The sequence below is a fragment of the Vombatus ursinus genome, unplaced genomic scaffold (assembly GCF_900497805.2).
Source record: "Vombatus ursinus unplaced genomic scaffold, bare-nosed wombat genome assembly UNPS02014818.1, whole genome shotgun sequence".
Lineage (NCBI taxonomy): Eukaryota > Metazoa > Chordata > Mammalia > Diprotodontia > Vombatidae > Vombatus > Vombatus ursinus.
In genome coordinates, this window is record NW_020954596.1 from 61,967,960 (window position 1) to 61,988,850 (window position 20,891).

General features: G+C 42.5%; 1 protein-coding gene across 3 annotated transcripts in view; it reads right to left on the minus strand.

Moving 5' to 3' along the window:
* Positions 1-245: 245 nt before the first annotated feature.
* The window catches only part of HOPX (HOP homeobox), a 39,059-nt gene continuing 18,413 nt past the window's right edge, over positions 246-20,891 (minus strand). For 2 of the 3 annotated variants that reach the window (XM_027836222.1, XM_027836224.1), the window contains exons 2-3: positions 11,014-11,171; positions 246-1,012 (exon numbers count right to left, since the gene is read on the minus strand). In XM_027836222.1, the coding sequence (XP_027692023.1) occupies positions 935-1,012; positions 11,014-11,157 (222 nt within the window). In that variant the 5' untranslated portion in view covers positions 11,158-11,171 and the 3' untranslated portion in view covers positions 246-934. Of the gene's footprint in view, positions 1,013-11,013; positions 11,172-11,440; positions 11,555-20,891 lie in introns of those variants that run through there. The other variant, XM_027836221.1, reaches the window with a different exon arrangement.

The window sequence follows — 20,891 nt, forward strand, 5'->3', positions numbered from 1 at the left end:
CAGTCTGGCCTCCCAGATTGTAGTGTAGGAGGGGGCTCTAAAGGACAGAAGATTCTGATTTCTACAACACAAGCTCAGGACCATAAAAGGGAAAATTCTCCAGTGAGATGGGCCCAGGTGAAAAACTTCACTTTGACCATCCTTGAAGGTCACCCTTTTGGATGATTCCAGTCTTCTTGAGCTCCACAAACACATAAACTTAATTGTCCCATTAAAAATCCAAACAATGCTACAAGACTCCGATGTGTTCCCAACAAAAAGTTATGGTTTTATTAATAATATCATTTCAGGAAAAAAATAAGTATATTATTTAGCTATAATCTAATCCATGCATTTAAATAAAATTAATTCAGAGCTACTCTCACTTTCCTTTTAGTTGTTTTTTTGGACTGTTGTGGGCTTTCTGGGCTCTTCCCACCTAACTGGGCCTTGTCCAAGTTAATGCAGCCAGTGTCCTGGAAGCTGCTTCATAATCCAGGTGCCTGGAGAATGCTTAACTGTATCCACTTAGTTGAACTGAACATATGGAAAATTAATTTGTAAAGCAGACTTGGAAGGCATTCCTCCCCCCACCCCAGAGGCACTGGTAGGAGGCCATTGCTGGTTCTGTGAGGTATAAGTAAAGAGTAAACTGCAAACAGTACACTGTGAGAATGATCTGTCCTTGAGCTATGGAATCCGAACCCACCTACTGCATTACTTTGCCAGCTAAGCCACTTGTTATATTTAAGTTGCAGAGAGCTTCATATGACTTCTTTTCTATTCTTATTATGCACATTTTAAAAATAAAACATCATGTTAAATAGCAAGATGGCTAACATTTGAACATATAAAACTATACTGCAAAACAAAAATAACTTGACTAAACCCAGGAGGGGAATAATAGTCTTCATGGTGTGGTGGGAGAAGATGGCAGCCTCCTAATCAATCTTCCTTAGTCTGTAACAGAGCGGCATTCTGAGGGGAGCCCTTCTGATTTCCGCCACTGAGCCAGGCGCCGCTTGAACCATTTCTGGGGAGAAATGTACAAAATTACAGTTATCCTAAAGAAACAAAGGATCATTTAGAGTCATTTTCCAAAAAAGTGGTAACTCTAGGTCTGGATATGGCCAGAAGGGAATGAGTGTCCATGGGACTAGCTCCCCTGCCTTAACTACCAAAACATTTAAGATCTGCTATTCACAATTCAATTCAATAAACAGCCACCACACATTCTCAAGGGTTGAGTGGCCACAATCAGCTGAAGGGCTAGTCAGAGATTACCAGTGGGCCAAGGTCAGAGGGACAGAGATGAAGTGGCAACTCAGGTGGTCATCGCCAAAATAACAGTTGTAATCTGAAGCCTAAGGAAAGTTGGGAGTGGAGCTGAGGCCCAGACAGGGAAAACAAAAACAAACAAACAAGTACACCTTGGATTCTCTAAGAACCTAGCCAAAAGAACTAGGCCTGAGCCTGGAGTGGGAGCAGGAAAGTCCAGTAAGAAGAAGAGTGACCTTTCAGTGGTAGAGAAGAGCCCTGGGAACTGGATAGGCCAAAGGAAACAAGGAATGCATGAAACGAATTACTGAATGCTATAAACCTGTGCCAAGGAGCGATATGATAGCTCCTGTTTTGTATAGTGTTATAAAAATTATGAACTGCTTTACATACATCATCCTACTTAATCCTCATAACAACACTGTAAGGTAGGTACCAGCGTAATCCCCATTTCACAAATGGGGAAACTAATGTTCAGAGAGGGCAGATGAGTTGGTATCACACAGCTCCTAAGTGCTCTAGGCAGGATTCAAACTCAGATCTTCCTGACTCCAGAGCCCAAACTTTTATCCACAGCAACTTTTATCAGAAATTTGCACTAACTAGTTTGCGTCCACAAATTCTCACAATGTAGTAAAGATCAGTTGTATTTGTGGACTGACTCTGTGGGCTAAACTACATTGGACAAAATGGGGTAATAATGTAGGACTCTCTCTGGAGTGACTTGCCTCCTGGATTTACTGGTTTAAAAATAACCAGACATAAGAACAGCACTGACTGAGTAAGCAGGGATGGGCTGCAATCTGCAGACACCTGGGGAAGGTGTAGATCAGGAATCAGTGAAGTAACTGGAAAATGAACCACAGCAAGCGACTCTAGTCTTCTGTTTTGGATCATTCTTGGGGGCGGCCCCATCTGTTCCATTCAGTTCAACGAACATTTATTAAATGCCTACTGCCTGGGTGGCATTGTACTAGGCCTGAGGGAGGCCCAAAGATAGATGAGTACAGGTGAGTCACTAACCTTATAGCCTGAAAGGGAAAGGCTCCTGATGAGATGTCTCCCAGTGCTTTCCCAACTCTTAACCAGAATTTCCATTGCCCAACCCAATCCATAAGATGCTTTCCTTCAGGAATACTGAGGTGCCTTTATTAAATTATAACACCAAATATTAAAGTTTCTTGTTGATTCCATGCCTTAATATGAGATTGGAATAGTCCAGTTTCCTTGAAACAGCTTTTTTGTTTTTTTTTAGGAGTGAGGGGGAAGGGTTCTTTAATAGTTCTTTAATAGAGAAGGCCTAATTAAATTAGACCTCAAATAACTGCAGCTGAATAAAATGACCAAGTTTTACAGATGAAGAATGGTACCTATGCACACATTTGGAATATTAAGTAGTGGGGGGCTGGAGGATCCTTTTTCATACCATGACCCACTTTAATACAATGAAGTTTAATTAGCCTTCTCCTAGAGAGCCACCCTCTAGGCTGTCAACTCTCTTACAGCAGACTATAATCAATTTGCATTAACTAGTAGCAACTTCAGTATGGGCCAGAGTTGTGGTTCCATGAGCTGGCCACTGACTGTCCAAAAAAAAAAAAAACTACAGAGCATTTTTATTTCAATACCAAAACTGTTATGATGGTCTATCTTGAAATCAAGTGAGTCTTAAATTTAATAAGTCATCTGTAGTCCCTCAAACTCTGTCCCCAGGAAAATACCTTGTGTGCTTCCCTTCCTCCCCTACTAAAATAGATTCAAATTACTTAAATTACTCACTTAAATTGATCCCGATAGTGGTTCCTGGCCTTACCAGCCTATTCTGTGTTCCATCATCCCCTGGGTAAGGAAATCTATCCCTTGATTGTTCCTAAATGCATGTCCTCATTACCCTTAGCCATTGATAGGCATTTATTTACTCGAAGGAAGAATTAAACCCTATCACCAGGAAGGACCTGTGAAGAACATTATTTCTTTTTCAGCTAGCATCTTAAATCTCAGTAGCTAATATCTTTTTCTTTCCAAAAGGAGAGCTTTGTTTCTCAGCTCCTGCATTGATGAAACTTCTAAATTCACTGAGCTCTGGGACTGGGCCCAAAAGTATTGAGAGGAGTTTAAAAAAATACTGAACCCTTCCCTAAAGGACAATGACAGCTACATTGGGTTTGAGTTGGTAATAAAAGAAAGACCAGATCTTTTCTATATCCCAAGGGTCTGCTGAGAATTCATTTCCCAGCTCTTTCTCCCCATACCCACTTGAAAAAAAGAGAAAGATTGGGTTACTGGATTTGGGATTTTGTGGTGTTCCATTTGATTTAACCCAGCAGGTTTTAACCTAGATGTTGATGTTGTTGAGTGTGTGTGTGTTGGAAGAGGGGAAGGGGAAGATGGGTGTCACCTGGACTTGGAATTTATAGGGAAGTCCCAGAGTGGAAACTCTCCTGCCGACGCAGATGGGCAACTCCTCGTAATTTGTAGACTTAAGAGTTTACTGGGAGTATTGAAAAGTTAACTGACACACATCTACTTTATACTGTAGTCAGGGGACTCTGCCACACTGCCTTGTAGATACCTAAGCAAAATGTCTTTACAAAAACACTCTTGGGGCAGCTAGGTGGCACAGTGGATGGAGTCAAGAGGACCTGAGTTCAAATGTGATCTCAGATACTTGACACTTACTAGCTGTATGATCCTGGGCAAGTCACTTAACCTCATTGCATAGCAAAAAACAAAATAACACCAAAAAAACCTCTGATAAGAGGCAAACTCCAAATTTATCTAGAAAACAAAGCCTTTCTTATTTTCATGATGATAAAATGGCTCTGGTTTCTCACAGTGAAATAAGGGCTTCATTTCTTCCATGGGTATTATGTGGAAATGATATTCCTAATTATATAGTTAGGACCACTGAATTTTTATGTTAAGACTCTTCTGCAAGAATCCTTTCCCTTCTTTTCTTTCTCATCTCCTTTCATGGTTGCTGGCTCTTCCCTTCACCCTGACATTCCTACCAGCAGTTGGAGGAAGCATCTCAAAGAGATAGCTCATGGGAACACAAAGTCCTTCCTTGCATTAAAGTAGTACTTCTAGCCCATTATGATGATGTAGTAACGGGCAGCTTTGTGAGAGAGGAAATAACATACAATAGGGAAGATAAGAAATAAGAAATCTGTGACTCTTTAAGGCAGTTCTCAACCTTTTTTGTATCATGAATCCTTTTAGCAGTTTGGTGAAGGCTATGAACCCCTTCCCAAAATAATGTTTTTAAATGCATGAAATACATAGGGAACAAATTAGATCAAAATACAGTTGTTAAACATTTTTTCAAAGTGCATAGCTCCCAGGTTAAGAACTCCTGTTCTAGTGTTGATGACCCAGTCATAAACCAGTGTAACATACTTTGGGGTGGAATGGCTCTGGACTTAGAGCTGGCCCTATGGTTAAGCTGAGTAAGCAGCTGCCTATATGGTGCTATTTGTAGGCCCCCAAATATTTACTCTGTGCTCAAGGCCAGATCATTAGTTACTCAGTCACCTTAGCACTGTTTCCAGAAGCTACTTGTTTCAAAACTCAAGTGATAGATGGAAGAGGATAACTCATGAAATCATGAGCCTGAATTAGTTTGTCAGACTAAATAACTATTATCTTAAACAACACTTCCTGAGGAAATGGGACCTACTACAGAAACACGTGCATGTGTTAACAGTCATTCAGATATGTCTCAGACTGGCTATCTTACTAAGAGGGCTAAGTCACTGAAGACCCTGGGATTTATAATCTTTTCCCACCCTGAAAAGCGTTGTTATGCATGTATATTGGGAAGGAAAACAAAGGAAAGGTAGGGAAAAAAGCACTGGATTTCGAATTAGAAGATCTGGGATTGAATCTCAGCTGTACTACTCAGTTCCTGTAAGACCCTGGACAAATTTTTCCTAACACTGCTACCTTTCTGGCCTTTAGTTTACTTTTCTGTAAGGTGGGATAATGGTGGCACAGATCAAGAAAGCCTCCACCTAAATCCCTGGAGGGAGTATGTTAGATTTGGTGTCAGAAGAACCTGAGTTCAAAATCTGCTTTACTTAATTCCAAGCTGTGGGATTCTGGGCAAGACACTTAACCTCTTTGTCTCAGTTTCCTCAACCTTAAAATGGAGATAATGTAGCACCTACCTCCCAGGGTTCTTGTGAAGATCAAACATATACCATATGGAAAGTGCTATTACCCCAGCTGTTGACAGACCACTGTAACCTTGGGCAGGTTTTGCTCTGGGCTCACCTGTGCCCAAAGCTTCCCTGATAGCCAGTAGGGAGGGAGGCAGCAATCAGTCTCCTGGTGCCCACCACTCTGTGGCAGCAGGAATTGGAAATTCTTCAAGAAGGAGTAGGAGGGGAGCCTGCCTAGGTGTTGGACCTGGAGAAAGCCAAAGACCGAAATGCTGTGTAATGCTTACTTCTTTTTTTTTTTTTTTTGGCTAGGGAATGGGGTTAAGTGACTTGCCCAGGGTCACACAGCTAGTGTCAAATGTCTGAGGCTGGATTTGAACTTGAGTCCTCCTGACTCCAGGGCCAACGCTCTATCCACTGCGTCACCTAGCTGCCCCCTTACTTCTTAATAATAGCTAACATTTACACAACACTTTAAGGTTTGAGAAGCACTTTACAAATATTATCTCATCTGAGCCTCACAACAATCCTGTGAGCGAGGTGTTATTGTTATTCCTATTTCACAGTTGGGGAAACTGAGACCCAAGGAAGTTAAATCACTTGCCCAGGAACAAATATAATACATTTGGTGGTCAGTAACTCCTTTCTGGGGAACCCAGTCATACTCCATCCCTCCCACTCCAATCTGTCTTCTCTGCTTCATGTAGAAGGTGAAGGGAGGACCCAGGACATTTCAGCTTGCCTAGACCAATGGAACTACTGTTTCAGATTTGAGGGCAGAGGAGGGCCAAGGCCTAGGAAGTGGAACAATTTTTCCAGCAGATACATACAATGTAGTAGTGTATGATGGACACAGAGTTACTTCATTACATTTTTATAAGCCCACGGTTCATCTGGAACACAACAAAGTATAGGAAACTGGAAGAGGGCTAAAAAGAGGTGGGGTAAATTGAATTTGATATGGGGTCACACAAATATAGAGCTTAAAAGTTTGCAAAATGCTCCTGTGCATACATTAGGTTGTAAAGGGATTCTTGTTCAGCTGAGGCTAGGGCAGTGGGACGCTGAGGTGCTTTCCAACTCTTAGATTCTGTTATTCTATAAATTATCTTCTTGGGATATCTGATGAAAGAAATCATGTCGTTTCCTCCTCTCATTTCATTTTAACCCACTGTTTTCAAGTACGGTTTGGGAATTTTTTTTAATAGCCTGGGTTGCCAGTTATTCTACATGCAGGAGCTGTGAAGGAGAAAACAGTAGAATTTGCACACAGCATGAGTCTGGGTGCAAATACTCTGTTGCCTTTACTCTGTGATGAGAATAGGTGTCTCTTGGCATAGTAGTAATCCGAGGTAGGAAGCTTTCAATTAAGCTCCCTTATCAAGGGAGAAAGCCTTCCCACCCCCATCCCCCCCTTTTTATAATGTGCTCCTTGCTTTCAGTCCATCATAAACATTTATTAAAGGCCTACTATGTGCTAGGCACTGTACTAAGCACTTTCTCCCCCATCCTTCTTGGGGAGCCAATTCACCCTTCCAAATGACCATTTAACTACCTCATCTTTGTGGAACGTTTTCTATTACTCCACCACTTATTCCAACTACTCCTCTGAGGGGTAGAAAATGGTTAAGTTATTTCTATCTTGTCAACTGGTTTACAGGGCAAGAGATGAGAAAGGGAGCCAAAAGATCCTCATTTATTTACATATAGCTTATTCTTTTGACAACGAGTCTTCGAACAAACTCCTGTTTTTTACCACACCAGGAAGCTCAGACAAAAAGAGCTCATATTTACATAGCACCTTAAGTGCTTTGCAAGTGCTATCTCAGTTAATGCTTATAAAACCCTCAGAGCTATGTTCTATTATTATACCCACTTTTCAGATAAGGAAATTGGGGATGAGAGAGATAGAGTGACACCATAACTAGAGAATGTCTGAGAGAGAAGATGAACTTGTCTTTCTGACTCCAGGTCCAGCACTCCCTCCACTATACTGACCTAGTTATAGATAATCATCTTTATGTATATTTTACAGATGAGGTAACTGATGTTCTGGGGATAGGGTGACAGAAGAATGTAAACTTCTTAAGGCATGCACAAATGGGTCACTAATTTGGTCTTAGTATCTCCAGAACCTAGTGCAGGCCCTAAATAAATATGTATTTAATTGAATTGACAGGCCAGAAGTACATGCGTTTTGGGGGGAAGGGGCATAGATCATTTAATGTGAACTTATCAGAGATGGGAAGGGTAGCTCAGTCTTTCCTTTGTACAGACCCAGACTCAGAACCTGACTCGAGGAGAAAGGAAAGTCCTTGCCTCCACAATAATTTTTTTTTTCTAAACAGTTCGTGATTTTAAAAAATGTCTAATTTCATCAGGCTACTTCCCAGGAAAATATAAGCTTTTTAGCTTATGTTGTTACATCCCCAATGCCTGGCCTATAGTGGGTACTTAATAAATATTTGTTGATTAAATTATCAAAAATAATTTTCAATGTTGTCAGCTAGACTATCTGCTAAAGGCAGATCCAAATGGTTTTTCTTGTTGACCCACACATAGGAAAATAATCAACAAGATAAATCTTGGCATATGGGCAAATTGGTTGACTGGATTTATTAAATATAGCCTTGATTCTAACAGAAATCAATTGATAGTTGTTCACCGAGCACCCATTAGGTACCTAGGACTAATTGAGCATTGATTGAGTGTGTGATGTTGGGGAAATCACTGCCCCATGTAGTCTTTTGTATCCCCATCTGTAAAGTAGTATGAAATAGATTGGCCCATTTGTACTTCACCATGGAGATGAAGCAATATCTCCCTGCAAATTACTATTGGACCTGTCAGCTTGACATGATGGATTGAGTGCTGGCCCTGAAGTTGGGTAGATCAGCGTAGGACTCCTGTCTCAGGCCTTCACTAATTTCTGAGCTTCATTTTCCTTTTCTATAAAATGGGGACAATAATAGTTATAACCTATACCTAAGAGGACCACCATGAGGTTCAGGTCAGTCACCTAGCATTTTATTAAGTGCCTATTGTGTGCCAAGCACTGTGCTAAGCTCCGGGGATGCAAGGAAACCAAAGGCAGACATTTAAAAATAAATAAATAAATCCTGCTCTCAGGAGCTCACAGTTTAACAGTGACCATAAGATGATTTATGACTGTTTAAGCCAACAGCTGACCTATATATTGCACTTTACATAAGCTCTTTTATTTGAGCTTCACAACAACCTCATGAGGTAGATGCTATTGTTATTCCCATTTTGCTGATGGGGAAACTGAGGATGGCAGAGATTAAGTGACTTGCCTAGAGTCCTTCAAGTAGGAAGTTACTGAAACAGGATTTGAACTCAAGGCTTTCAGTGCTGGGTAGAATTTTCTTTGTCACCTAACTGCCACGGCTCCATATAAATGTCAGCTGTTATTATTATCATTTATAACTAATCATCGTTCAGTGCTGGAGGGTAAATGGAATCAGACATCAAGATGGGCAAACAACTCCCAGAAAAAGCACCCAATGGTCCAATCTTATTCTTCCTGTTTTATAGATGGATGAGTGGGGCATTGATTTTCCAGTGCCCCAACAGTCCCAGCAAAACAAACTTAAACAGGTGCCCAAAAAATATTTTCAATTGATTGATTCTGAGAAGTCTCCTAAAAGGCAGACATCAGTCACAAGACATCTATTTGCATCCTCTGCACTAAGCAACTTCCAGAAAGGCATAGAGACTTTGTAAACAGATTACAGGACTTGAGGGGGCATCTAGACTAGATCCATCTCCCCACAGCTAGCATTTATCCAGAGCACCTAGAAACACAAAGCAATATGGTTACAAAGGACTCAGTTCTATTATTGCCTTTGATCCTCTGGGCAACCTTGGGAGTCAGATAACCCGATATGCAGGCTTAAATCATCTACCGGTGGTACTGAAGAAAATGAACCTGGCATTAGGCAAAATGTCACAGGGACTGATTAGGTCCTCAGTAACCATGATATAAAATGTCCATTAGATGACTGATAGGTCTTTGCAACTTTGTGGTTGGTTGAAAAAACATAGGTATGCATTAACTCAAAATATCAGCCACATCTAAAACACACTTCCTCCATATCTCCACCTTCCTTATCTTTCTTCAAGACTCCAGTCAGGTCTCATCCCCTCCATGTAGCCCTTCCTGATCTCTTCAGCAGTTAGTGTTCTCTCCTTTCTTTTAATATTCCTGGAACATTTTGTCTGTTCTCTCCTTGGCCTCTCCAGTCTCTCAATTACCTTATTCTTATATGTATAAATTTCTCTCCCACTCTATTCCCAAATTCCTTTCCAGAGTGCAGAAAACATTCCATTTTATCATTTTATCCCCCCACAACTAACCCCAGTGTTTTTACAGGTAGTAGGTGCTTGATCTATGCTTGTTGGCCTGAACTGAATTACCTTTACTCACCTAGCTATCCTTAGCCAGAAATATTTTCTTAACTTGAACCCAAATCTCTCTCCCTCCTCCCTTCACTCTGTGTGTATATGTGTGAGTGTGTTTGCGTGTATGCACACAATTTTTCATTTTTTAAAGTAAAGCACAGCAGTGTTGTGCTGGAAAGAATGAGAACAGACTACTTGGATTTTTGTCCCAGCTCTACCAGTAAGCAGCCCCATGATTTAACCCATCTGGGCTTAGCTTTCCTTAGGCCTAAAGGTTTTTTCCATCTCTAAAACTCTGATTCTCTTAACATCACGGAAAGGGTGCTTAAAGACATCAGGCTCTGGAAATGGGTGCAGCAGAAGACAGTAGGGAAGCAGAGAGATTGTACATTGAAAATGATGTAAATGGCTAGAAGGATGAGTACTTCAGCAAAGGAGAGACCACCTAGCTGCTGCTGCTGCTGGGAAATCCACTGATAGAAGAGAAACAGCTTCTGTCAGTAGGGCTGACATCCCAAAGGAGGAAGGCACAGATCTTGACTTTGCAACTCAAAGGGAAAAGCAAAAATAATAAGAAAAAGCAGAGACCACAGAGAGGAGGAAGACTGTAAGGAGCTGGGAGATGGCAGTTTACAAGGGAAATGGGGGAAAGGCTGGTCTGAAACAAAAATGTGGTACTCTCTAAAGAGCTCTTCTGGGAACTGGAGTTCTTGTAAGTGAGCTCCTTCCAGTAGGGAAAGTTTCTCGTTTGTACTTAGGTCCCCAGCACTGGCCTGGCACAAGTAGGTGCTTAATAAATACCGGTTGAATGATTGGTGGGCTTGAGAGGGAGCAAAGGCAAAGAGTAAGAGGCCTCAGTATTAGGGGCAGACAAGACCGAGGTTGGGGGACAAACACAGCCAGGGAGGTAATAACAAGGGATGGAGGTGAAGGGGCTGGTTATGGGTGCGGTGGTACTGTGGGTCAGGGATAACTGTGCGAAGAGATAAGGGAGCCAGATAAGTGGAAAATGATAAGGTGACACCCAGCCATCTGGTGATGATAAACAAGCTAGGGAGGGAGGAAAAGAGGAGAGGCGGCGATAGCCTGGATGAGAAGCAGGGCGGACAGGCAGGCATGGAGGAGGGCACGGAGGCGGGCACGGAGGCAGGCACCGAGGTGGGAACCTCACCTCGGTCTGTTCCAAGCTGAGGCCGACCTCGGCGGCGATGAGGAGCAGCATGGTAGGGTCCGGGTACTTGTTCCCTTTGCTGAAGCTGCACTCCAGGATCTCCTCCTGTTCCTCCGTGAGGCCGTTCACTTTCTCGGTGGACATGGTCCCTGTGGTCACTAGGTGGGGAGAAAAGTACAATGTGGGGGCGGTGTGAGACGCAGGCTGGAGCTGGCTCTGTGCGCCCCCCGGGGTCCCGGGGAGGGGGCGCGGACGGCAGGGCGGCTCTGAGACCTCTTCGAGCCCAGACCTCGGCTCACACCCTGGCACCAGATCGTATCCCAAAGGCCGGCTGGGGCGGGGCGGCTCCCCGCAGAGCCCAGCCCTCGGGGATGTAGGAGGTCCTCTCCCGCCCCCCCCATCCCGCCCCGCCCCCGCCCATTCTCACTTCTGCGGGCCCAGCTGGGCAGGAAAAGGGTTGTCCACACTCTCCCTAGACTTCCCCGAGTCTTCTCCTCCTCCGAACCTTCAGCCTTTCTGCCTCCCGCTCACCTTCCCGGGCATTTATACCAGTCCCTGCCTTGGCCCGGGGGCAGCGGGCTGGAGTCAAGGGGATGACTCAACTCTCCCTCCTCTTTAAAAAGTAGGGCTGAAGTGGCTTATAAGTCCGCCTTTTTCGCCAAGGAGAGGAGGGGGATCATCCCCTAGGAAGGGAGGGCGGGCTGACAGAAGAAGTCCGGGCTTGGGAGCTAGGCAAGAAAATGTACTCTTTGGACATTTCCCACTAAAGTCGCGTCGTCGCTTCCCATCATTCTGCAGGTGGTGGGCACTGCTCCAGGTCTCTACAGCGCCAACGAAGTCATAGCTGTAAGCAAGCAGGTTTTGCACCAGGGCAGTAGTCCAACCAACCGACGCTCATTAAGTGGTGTCTTTTGCGGGCTAGGTGTCTGGGACACAAAACTAAAAGCCTGGCGGGAGTTGGGGGGAACCGCAGACAGAACACCTTGGGGCTGGGGGAGGAAGCTCCTAAAACCTTCAGTTTGTATCATAATTGTAAACTGCCCTTAGCCGCTGCCACCGACCCAAATTTGTATATCTAGTAGTCCTTCTAGAAGCTTTATCCCCTTGAATCAGATCCCACTTCTGACCTGTATGGGTTGTGTGTCTCCGGGCAAGTCACTTCACTTCTCAGTGACCAGGGATTCTCACTAGACTTCTAAGTTGCTAAGCAGGTACTTATCCCATTGGTTGGAGTTCCCATTGCAATGAAATCAGAGGCTTGCCCCTCCCCACAAAACCCCCAATTATTTCCTAGTCCACTTGATTGGACTGTTGGACAATACTTAGAATGCACAACGGTCAATAAGCCTTCTTTATGAGGTGCCAAGTAGAAGTCTATACAAACAAGTGGGGGTGGGGGTGGGGGTGTATAGCAACTGACATTGAACCTCACACTCATCTGAACTGGGCCAAAGAGGGAAGAATACACACACAGTTGGGTACAAAAATACATTTCACTCAACGGGGAGACAGGAGGGAAAGGGGAGAATTAGACGGTAGTTTAAGAAAGGGATTAGTACTAAGCAAAACAAACAAAATGTACACAATATTTATAGCACTTTTTTTTTGGGTGAAAAAGAATTAGAAACTGAAAATGTGCCCTTCAGTTGGGGAATGTTTGAAGAAGTTATGGTTATGTAAATATGATGGAATACTATCCTGCTATAAGAAATAATGAAGGGGAGGGTTTCAGAGAAACCTGGGAAAGCTTTTATGACGTGATGCAGAGTGAAGTGAGCAGAAAACAATTTATACATTGACAACAGTATCACAAAGAGAAACAACTTTGAAAGACTTAGGAATTATGATCAGCATGATTCCAGTGGACTCATGATGAAACATGCTACCTGAATCCCGATAGAAAGGTAAATGACTCAGTGCAGGGGACACACACACACACACACACTCACACACACACACACACACACACATTTTTACAATATAGCCAATGCAGAATTTTTTTTCTTGATTATATGTTTGTAACAGAGGTTTTGTTTTTCTTCCCCCTGCCTTAATTGGAGGAAAGGGAAAGGTGAGAGGTGGATTTTTGCTTATTAAAAATAAAATTTAATTTAAAAAAATAGCCTTCTTTACCATAATGGTTATAATAGGGATTGCTCCAGGCCTGGGTAACAGTGATAGTACTGTGATATCTTCCACAATTTTTGAGGTCCTAAGCTCTTTAGTCTCTCTCAATTCAACAAGTATTTAAGTACAAAGCATGACTTGCAAACCATGGGGCATATAAAGACAAACTGAAACACTTGCTACCCTCTAGGAGCTTACATTCAATTTGGAAGACACAATATGAATATAATGTACAAGGAAGATGAAGGCAGAGGGCACTAATGACTGGGGTGATGAGGGAAAGCTTCAAGATACAGTGGCACCTGGCTTGAGCTTCCAAGAAAGACAAAGTTTTTGAGAGGAAGAGGATGTAATGCATTCTAAGCTTGGGGTAGATCTTGTGGAAATTCATGGAGAACAGAGATGAAGTCTTGAATTTGATGAATAACTGGGACTTCAGATGGACTAAGGTGTAAAGTTCATGATGAGAAGTAAAGTTCATGAAGAGAAGTATAAAATAAAGGAAACATTCTCCCCCTCAAAAAATATTAAAAGGGTCAGTGAGAATGATTCTTGACTTACACCATAGGGGCCCTGAGAACTGCTGTAGCTCTAAGATGGAATGTCCCCATTCCTCTTTGATCACTATCCTCCTCTTCTAGATGTCTTTGAGCCTTAAACTTTCTAAATTCATGGAGCCCTTCAGCTGTAAGATTATGATTAGCTAACAAAGCTATACAGCATGGTATTCTGGATCTGGAAAAGACCTTAGGGATCATCTCAAAGTCAGATACATTCTGCCATTTTGCTAAGACATACAGTTTAAATAAAATCTGCTGTAGCTCTTAAGTAAGAATAATGACCACTGAAAACCACTAGTTTGGTCCACATGAGAGGGTGAAGAACTGCTGTCCCTATTTTTTTCTAATCCAGGAAAGCTACAGCAGGAACCAAATGCCACCCAAACCCCTTTCCAAGGTGGGGTGAATGATACTGTGCAGTAGATATGTGTGTGCATGTCCATGTGCATGTGTATGTGTATGTATATGTACTTTTCTTGCACAGATGACGTCTGTGGGGCATGTATACCAGTCCTTTCTTGTAGAAGAAAGAATCTAGCCTGCCAGGACTACAGGAGTCTTTGAAGAATCCCTGGCCCTTTAGGGATGGTCAGTGTGCTCCAGAAATCCAAGACTAGCTGGTTTTCTTGCTGCAAAACCCTGCTATAATGATGTGCCCTTCTGCTCTAGCTTTGTCCTTCTTTGTCATTTGACTCCTGGTTTATAATCAAGGGGCACTAACGTTCTTAAATCTGATCAGGTGCATTTTATTGCATTAGATTTCTCTGGTTTCCTGTTACAGTACTTTGTATTAGATTTCACAAGGGAGGCTGTGGTTCTTTTAAGGGGACTCATCCAGTTAGTTGGACTAGCATGGTTGATCTGATCAGGATGGCATGAGGTGGAATCAATTCCAGGCATCCAATTCTACAAGCTCCCCTTTTGGACAAGGTTTATTATTGATTAAAAAGGATAAAGAAGGAGGAAGGAAGAGGGAAAAAAAAACTGTCAGAGGAAGTGGGTGGGGACATTCTAAATCACAAAATCTGTTCCACCTTTTACCACAGCCTAGGCTCTCTCCTTGCAGACTGTATTTGATGATCAAATGTTTGCTTTTTCTTTTCTTTTCCCCCCTTTTAAGATGAAACAAATAAAACAAGTAAGTCCAGGAAACTTGACCCCATAAAGCAAGCAATGAGAGTGTATAACAAAGAGATAAAATCATAGCAAGAAAACAGTTTAAAAGTTTGTTTTTTAGGAGATAGTACAAACAATTTGGGCTAAAAAGGATATTTTTTAAATCAGCTTTAAAGAGGCAGTTTTTATTGCAGCATGGGTGCTGTCAGGCATTTAAAAGATGAATTGTTATAATATAACAGTAATATGATAATTAAATGTTAATAAAGTACAACTAATAATACAATTGGAGGTAGTATTGGGTAAGGTTGGGAGAATTTATATTACCTTCCCAAGAAGGCCAAAATTTAAAGTGCAGTTTAAGAAATATATTTAATCAATTCTTATACTCAGATATTCAATCAATCAATCAATCAATAAACATTTATTAAGCACCTTCTATGTGTCAGGCACTGTGGTAAGCCTGTGGTAAGATACAAAAAGAGGCAAAAGATAGTCCCTGCCCTCAAGTAGTTCACAATTTAACGAAGCAGAGACCAAACAAACAAATATACACAAACAGGCTTTATATAGGATAAACAGGAAATAATTATGTAGGACATCGCTGGAAGTAAGACAGGTTGGGAAAGGCTTTCTGTAGAAGATGGGATTAATTGGGACTCAAAGGAAGCCAGGGACAGCAGTAGAGAGAATTGTGGAGGGGGGAGCATTCTATGCATGGGATACAGCCAGAGAAAATGCCCAGAGACAATAGAGGGAATGTCTTTTTTGTGGAACATAAAAGTGGCCAGTGTCACTGGATCAGAGTACTGTCTTGCGGACTAAGGTGTAAGAGGATTGGAAAGGTAGGAGGAGGCTAGGTTATGAAGGACATTGAACACCAAACAGAATCTTTTATTTGTCCTGGAGGTGATAGAGAGTCACAGAAGTTTATTGAGGGGAGAAGTGTGACATGATCATACTCTTGTTTAAGGGAAACCACCTTAGTGGATGAATGGAGGATGGGTTGAAGTGAGGAGAGACTTGAGACTATTGCAATCATTTAGGTGGGAGGTGATGAGGGCCTATAGTGGTGGTAGTATCAGAGGAGAGAAGGGGGTATATAAGAGAGATGTTGCAGAGGTAAACTCATCAGGCTTGGCAATAGATTGGCTGTAAGGGGGTGAAAGATGGTGAGGAGTTGAGAATGACTCCTAGGTTACAAGCCTAAGGGACTGGGAGGATAATGTTACCCTCTACAGCAACAGGGAAGGTAGGAAGAGGGGAAGGTTTAAGAAGAAAGATAATGAGTTCATTTTGGACAGGTTGAGTTTAAGATGTCTGCCGTACATCCCATCTGAGATGTCTGGAAGGCAGCTGGAGATGTGAGATTAATAGTCAGCAGAGAGACTGGGGCAGTATAGGTAGATTCGAGAATCCTAAGCACAGAGATAGTAATTAAGCCCATGGGAACTGATGAGATCACCAAGTGAAGTAGTATAGAGGGAGAAGAGAAGAGGGCCCAGCTCAGAGCCCTGAGGGACACCCCCAGTTAGAGGGTGTGATCTGGATGAGGATCTAACAAAGGAGACTGAGAAGGCGCAGCTGTCTGATAGGTAGGAGGAGAACCAGGAAAGCGGGTTGTCCGGAAAACCTCGAGAGAAGAGCTTTTCAAGGAGGAGAGTGATTGACAGTGTCAGTGGCTGCAGAGAGGTCAAGGAGAATGGATAACCGGAAAAACTAATCGGCTTAGTTCTACAGAACTATTGGTGAAGTCCAAAGAAATAGGGTTTTTAAAAAAATTTTACTATGTTTTTGAAAGATAAAGCTATCTGTATTATTGTTTTATCCATATATCCCTATCTTATCCACAAGAAAAACATGAGAGACGTTGCTAAAAGCTTTATTAAAATCTGGTCAAACTATATCTATGACATTGTTCTGATCTACCAGTCTAACAACCCTGTCCAAAAAGAAGATGTTATTCTGTCACAGCCTGCTCTTAGGAAGCGATACTGCCTCTTCATGATTGCTGCTTTCTCTTCTAATACTCATTGACCATCCCTTCATCATACATTCTAGAATGTTGCCTAGATTCAAAGACAAATTCCCTGGCCTAAAATCTGCATGCTCCATTTTCTTTTCTCTTTATTGAAAAATGAGGCATTTGCCCGCTTTAGTCCTGTGGTACTTCTCATGTTCTCCATGATTTCTTTTAGTACATAAGGATACAGTTCATCTGGGTCCAGTGAGTTGAATTCCTTAAAGGCAGCTAAACAGTCTCCTGCTTTGCCCCTCCTAACCCTGTTATCAACTCCCTCGTGACCATTGTCCCTGACCCCCATGAGGAAGACTTTCCATAACTTAGGGAGCAGTAGTGTCTAAAGAGAAGTCTCATCTTTGAAGTTTGGAAGTAGCTAAAGAATACTGTGGAAAGAAGGAAGGAAGGAGGGAGGGAAGAAGGAAGGAAAAGGAAGGGAGGAAGGAGAGGAGAGGAGAAAGAGAGGAAGAAGGAAGGGAGAAGGAAAGAGAGGAAAGAAGGAAGGAAGAAAACAAGCATTTAATAAATGCCTACTGTATGCCAGGGCTGCTTAAGGACTTATGATGCAGTGGATAGAGCACTGGGCCTGGAGTCAGGAAGATTCATCTTCCTGTGTTCAAATCTGACCTCGAATACTCATTACCTGTGTGACCTTGGGCAAGTCACCTGTTTGCCTCAGTTTCCTCATCTGTAAAATGAGCTGGAGAAGGAAATGGCAAACCCCTCCAGTATCTTTGCCAAGAAAACTCTAAATGGGGGTCACAAAGAGCTGGGCATGGCTAAAAACAATTGAACAACAACTTCCTGACCCTGGACCTGATCCTATATCTTCTGTGCTGCCTCTAGACAGAGACTGGGAGAACAGAAAGATACAGAGATTTCCCTCCTTTAGATCAATGCTTGGAATTTTGTCCCAGGAGGGTACACACAGACTCATGATGGGTGGAAAGGGCAAGGAATGATGGATATCTCATTTGATTCTCATGATAAAACTGGGAGGTAGGTGCTATTATTACCTTCATTTTACAGTTGAAGAAACTGAGGCAGACAGAGATTAACTGACTTGCCTAGGGTCACACAGTAAGTGCCTGAGGCTGAATTTGAACTCAGGTCTTCCTGACTTCAGGATCAAGAAGATTCCATTCTCCTTAATAACCTGGAGAGTGGAGAGATGTTCCTTGAGTTCCTTTACCTTCTCTTCAAGGAGAAATAACACTTTGAGTAGTCACTTGGCCATGGCAGTGATGGAAACATTATCCATTCTGCATGGAACAGTCCTTCTGCCAAGGCTTGGCCTGGTGAGGGGTCCTGAGGTGCTAATGACCATGGGAGTTGTATTTCTCCCCAGTTCGGGAAAAGAGGATCAGAACTGGAGGATGGACTTTTCTAAAATGTTCGAAAGAAAGAACCCAGAGAGATGAAGGTTTCACCCCAGCCACACTGAGCAGCAGAGAGGCAGCAGCAGTAGCAATGGGGTGGCTAGCAGAGTGGTTTTGTGATGGCAATTTGGTGGCTCTCCTTGTCCAATCCATGCCTCTAGATATTGGAGAAGTGAAAACTCAAGAAAGGAGCAAGTACCAAAGGATAAGGTTTTCTTTTTTTGTTTTTAAATCAAGAGCTATTGCTCAGGTGCCTGGAGCACTGAGAGATATACAGATGCAGGGAATGTGGAGGAACTAGTGGTCTTTACCTTTCTCTGCCTAATCCATCTGGGTGTGATTGGCACCCAGTCCCAAGGGAGTTCTTCTAGTCTGTTCAACACGGCATCTTTCCACTCATTTCTCATAAATACCTGTGGTTGACCCAGGCCTATGCATTTCCTTGTGTTCATTGGTTCATAGCAGAAGGGGATGGAAAAGCTCCATGAGTCACACAGAGGACGGTAAACTTTCCAAATGCAGAACTGGGACCCAAACCCAAATCCTTTGTCAGCACGACACTAAGTGCTCTTTTCATTTTTCCCTTTCTGTAGAACTCTTGAGCCTTTCAACTTAGATCCACATTTGTAAGATGTGATTAACTACACCAAACATGGAACTCTTGGCCAGAGGCAAATCTGGTGAATGCCAGGATTCCCAATGGAAAACAACAGAGTGAATGCAAATGACTGAGTAAGGAAGAAAAGAGGAGAAAAGGAAAATATTTCAGAGTGTGCCTTGGATTTCAAATGCAGTGTTGATGTCGAATCAAATACCCTTCAATAATGCTCCTTAGTGGGTGAACTGAGTTCCCATGCCATGGAGCATGTCAGCTCGAAGCATTTTCACAGAGACAATTTTTCTTTCCCTTTGCAGCATTATTATGATCTTGGGCAAGCGTAGGATTGGCCTATTTTCCGAATGGAGAAATGGAGGCATAGAGAAATGAATTGATTTGTCCAAAGTATACAGGCAGAGACAGGACCAGGACTCAGAATAGGAAATTATGGTATGATGTCAGGGGGGCAAAAATCTCCTCTTATCCCCCATATCTCTCACTCGTGCTTCATGGATGCTTGAAATTCTGCCAAGATGGTTCATTACTTTAGCTTAAGATTTAATCCCTGTTAAAATGCAACCTTCCTCCTATCTTCCCCAAGTAAGACTGCATCATCTATTATTTACACTTCAGTATGAAAGTGAAGAAATACTTGTGATTTAGGGTGGGAGAAGGGGGTAAGGAGCACCCATTTCAACCATCACCCATTTCATTTTGGCCAAGGGCCAGAGTTGATGGAGGCCCTCCATCAGTTCTCCCACCTAGACCTTTAGCCAGTCTCACAGTCTCTTGCTCTCTTTCTCAGTGAAGTTTTCTTCTGTATAGAAGGGAAAAGAAAGAGAACTCATCTCTCTTTTCAAGCTTCATTTTATAGTGGCCTTTGAGGCAACTATAAGGCATTTCTATATCCTAGGCAAGATCTAAAAGTAGTGTTCCTCTATATCTACTTTGAGGCTTTACTGTAACAAACACTTCTCATAAAATATATATAAACGTTTTAAATGCATTGATCAGTTGTGCTGATTTTTTTCTCTTCTTTTTCTTTCTCTCTCTCTCTTTTTTTTTTGTCTGTAAAAATGCCATTTGTTATATGTGATGTCTCTCTGGGATAGAGAGAAAGAGATACTCAGGAAAACTCCAAAGATGTAAAAAAACAAGACATCAATAAACTATATGTGTTTGTGTGTGTATATACTTGTATACACACCCATTCAAAAGCAGAATTTTCTGGATCTAAAGTCTGTATTTAAGGACTATTACATTGTCTCTCATTGGGACCTCCTTCCCAACAACACCACACCATGCACCTTAGCAGCTGCCTACTTTGCCCCTAACTCTAACCCTAACCGTAATCCTAGCTTTGATTAAGGCACGAACGATTTGGCAGGTTTGTTCAAGCTCACAAGGTGAGGCCAGAAGCCAGCAGAATCATAACTCCTCCCATTTCATCTAGTATAATAGAAACAAGAACACACAGCACTGCCTGTTAATACAAGAAGTGAGTAAGGTACACTGTGTCCTCACAGAACACGTGTATTGCTTGATAAAGAAAGAAGGAAGAGAAATGTCAACATGGAAATACAGAGGAACACGTCATTCCCCTTGGTCATCGGTGACCATATCATTGCCTATTCCCACAGCTTGTCAAACAAACATGACAGATTTGGTTAGGACTCCACACAGCTTTGAAAATCCACAGCACTTAGTAATAAATCCCATTGGTTTAGCTGCTTGAAGTTCTAGGGAACGTGGCTGCTTGGCTCAATCAGTATTAATCTTGCACGTTCATTCATTCACTTAAGTTCTTGCCTCCTGTACTGACCGCTGTACTGTAAATTCAGACTCACTAGCCCTTTTCAGTGCCCCCTTTAATCAATCAACCAGCATTTATGAAGTGCTTACTGTGGTTGGGCCAGGCATTGTGCTAAGCACAGGGAACACCAAGAAAGGCAAATATATGCATGGTCTTTGGTGTCAGGAAGCTCACATTCTAATGGACAGGATGATATGCGAACAATGACGTGCATACAATATATCTATAGAATGGATGGAAGTTATCTTCCCTTCAGAGGGGAAGG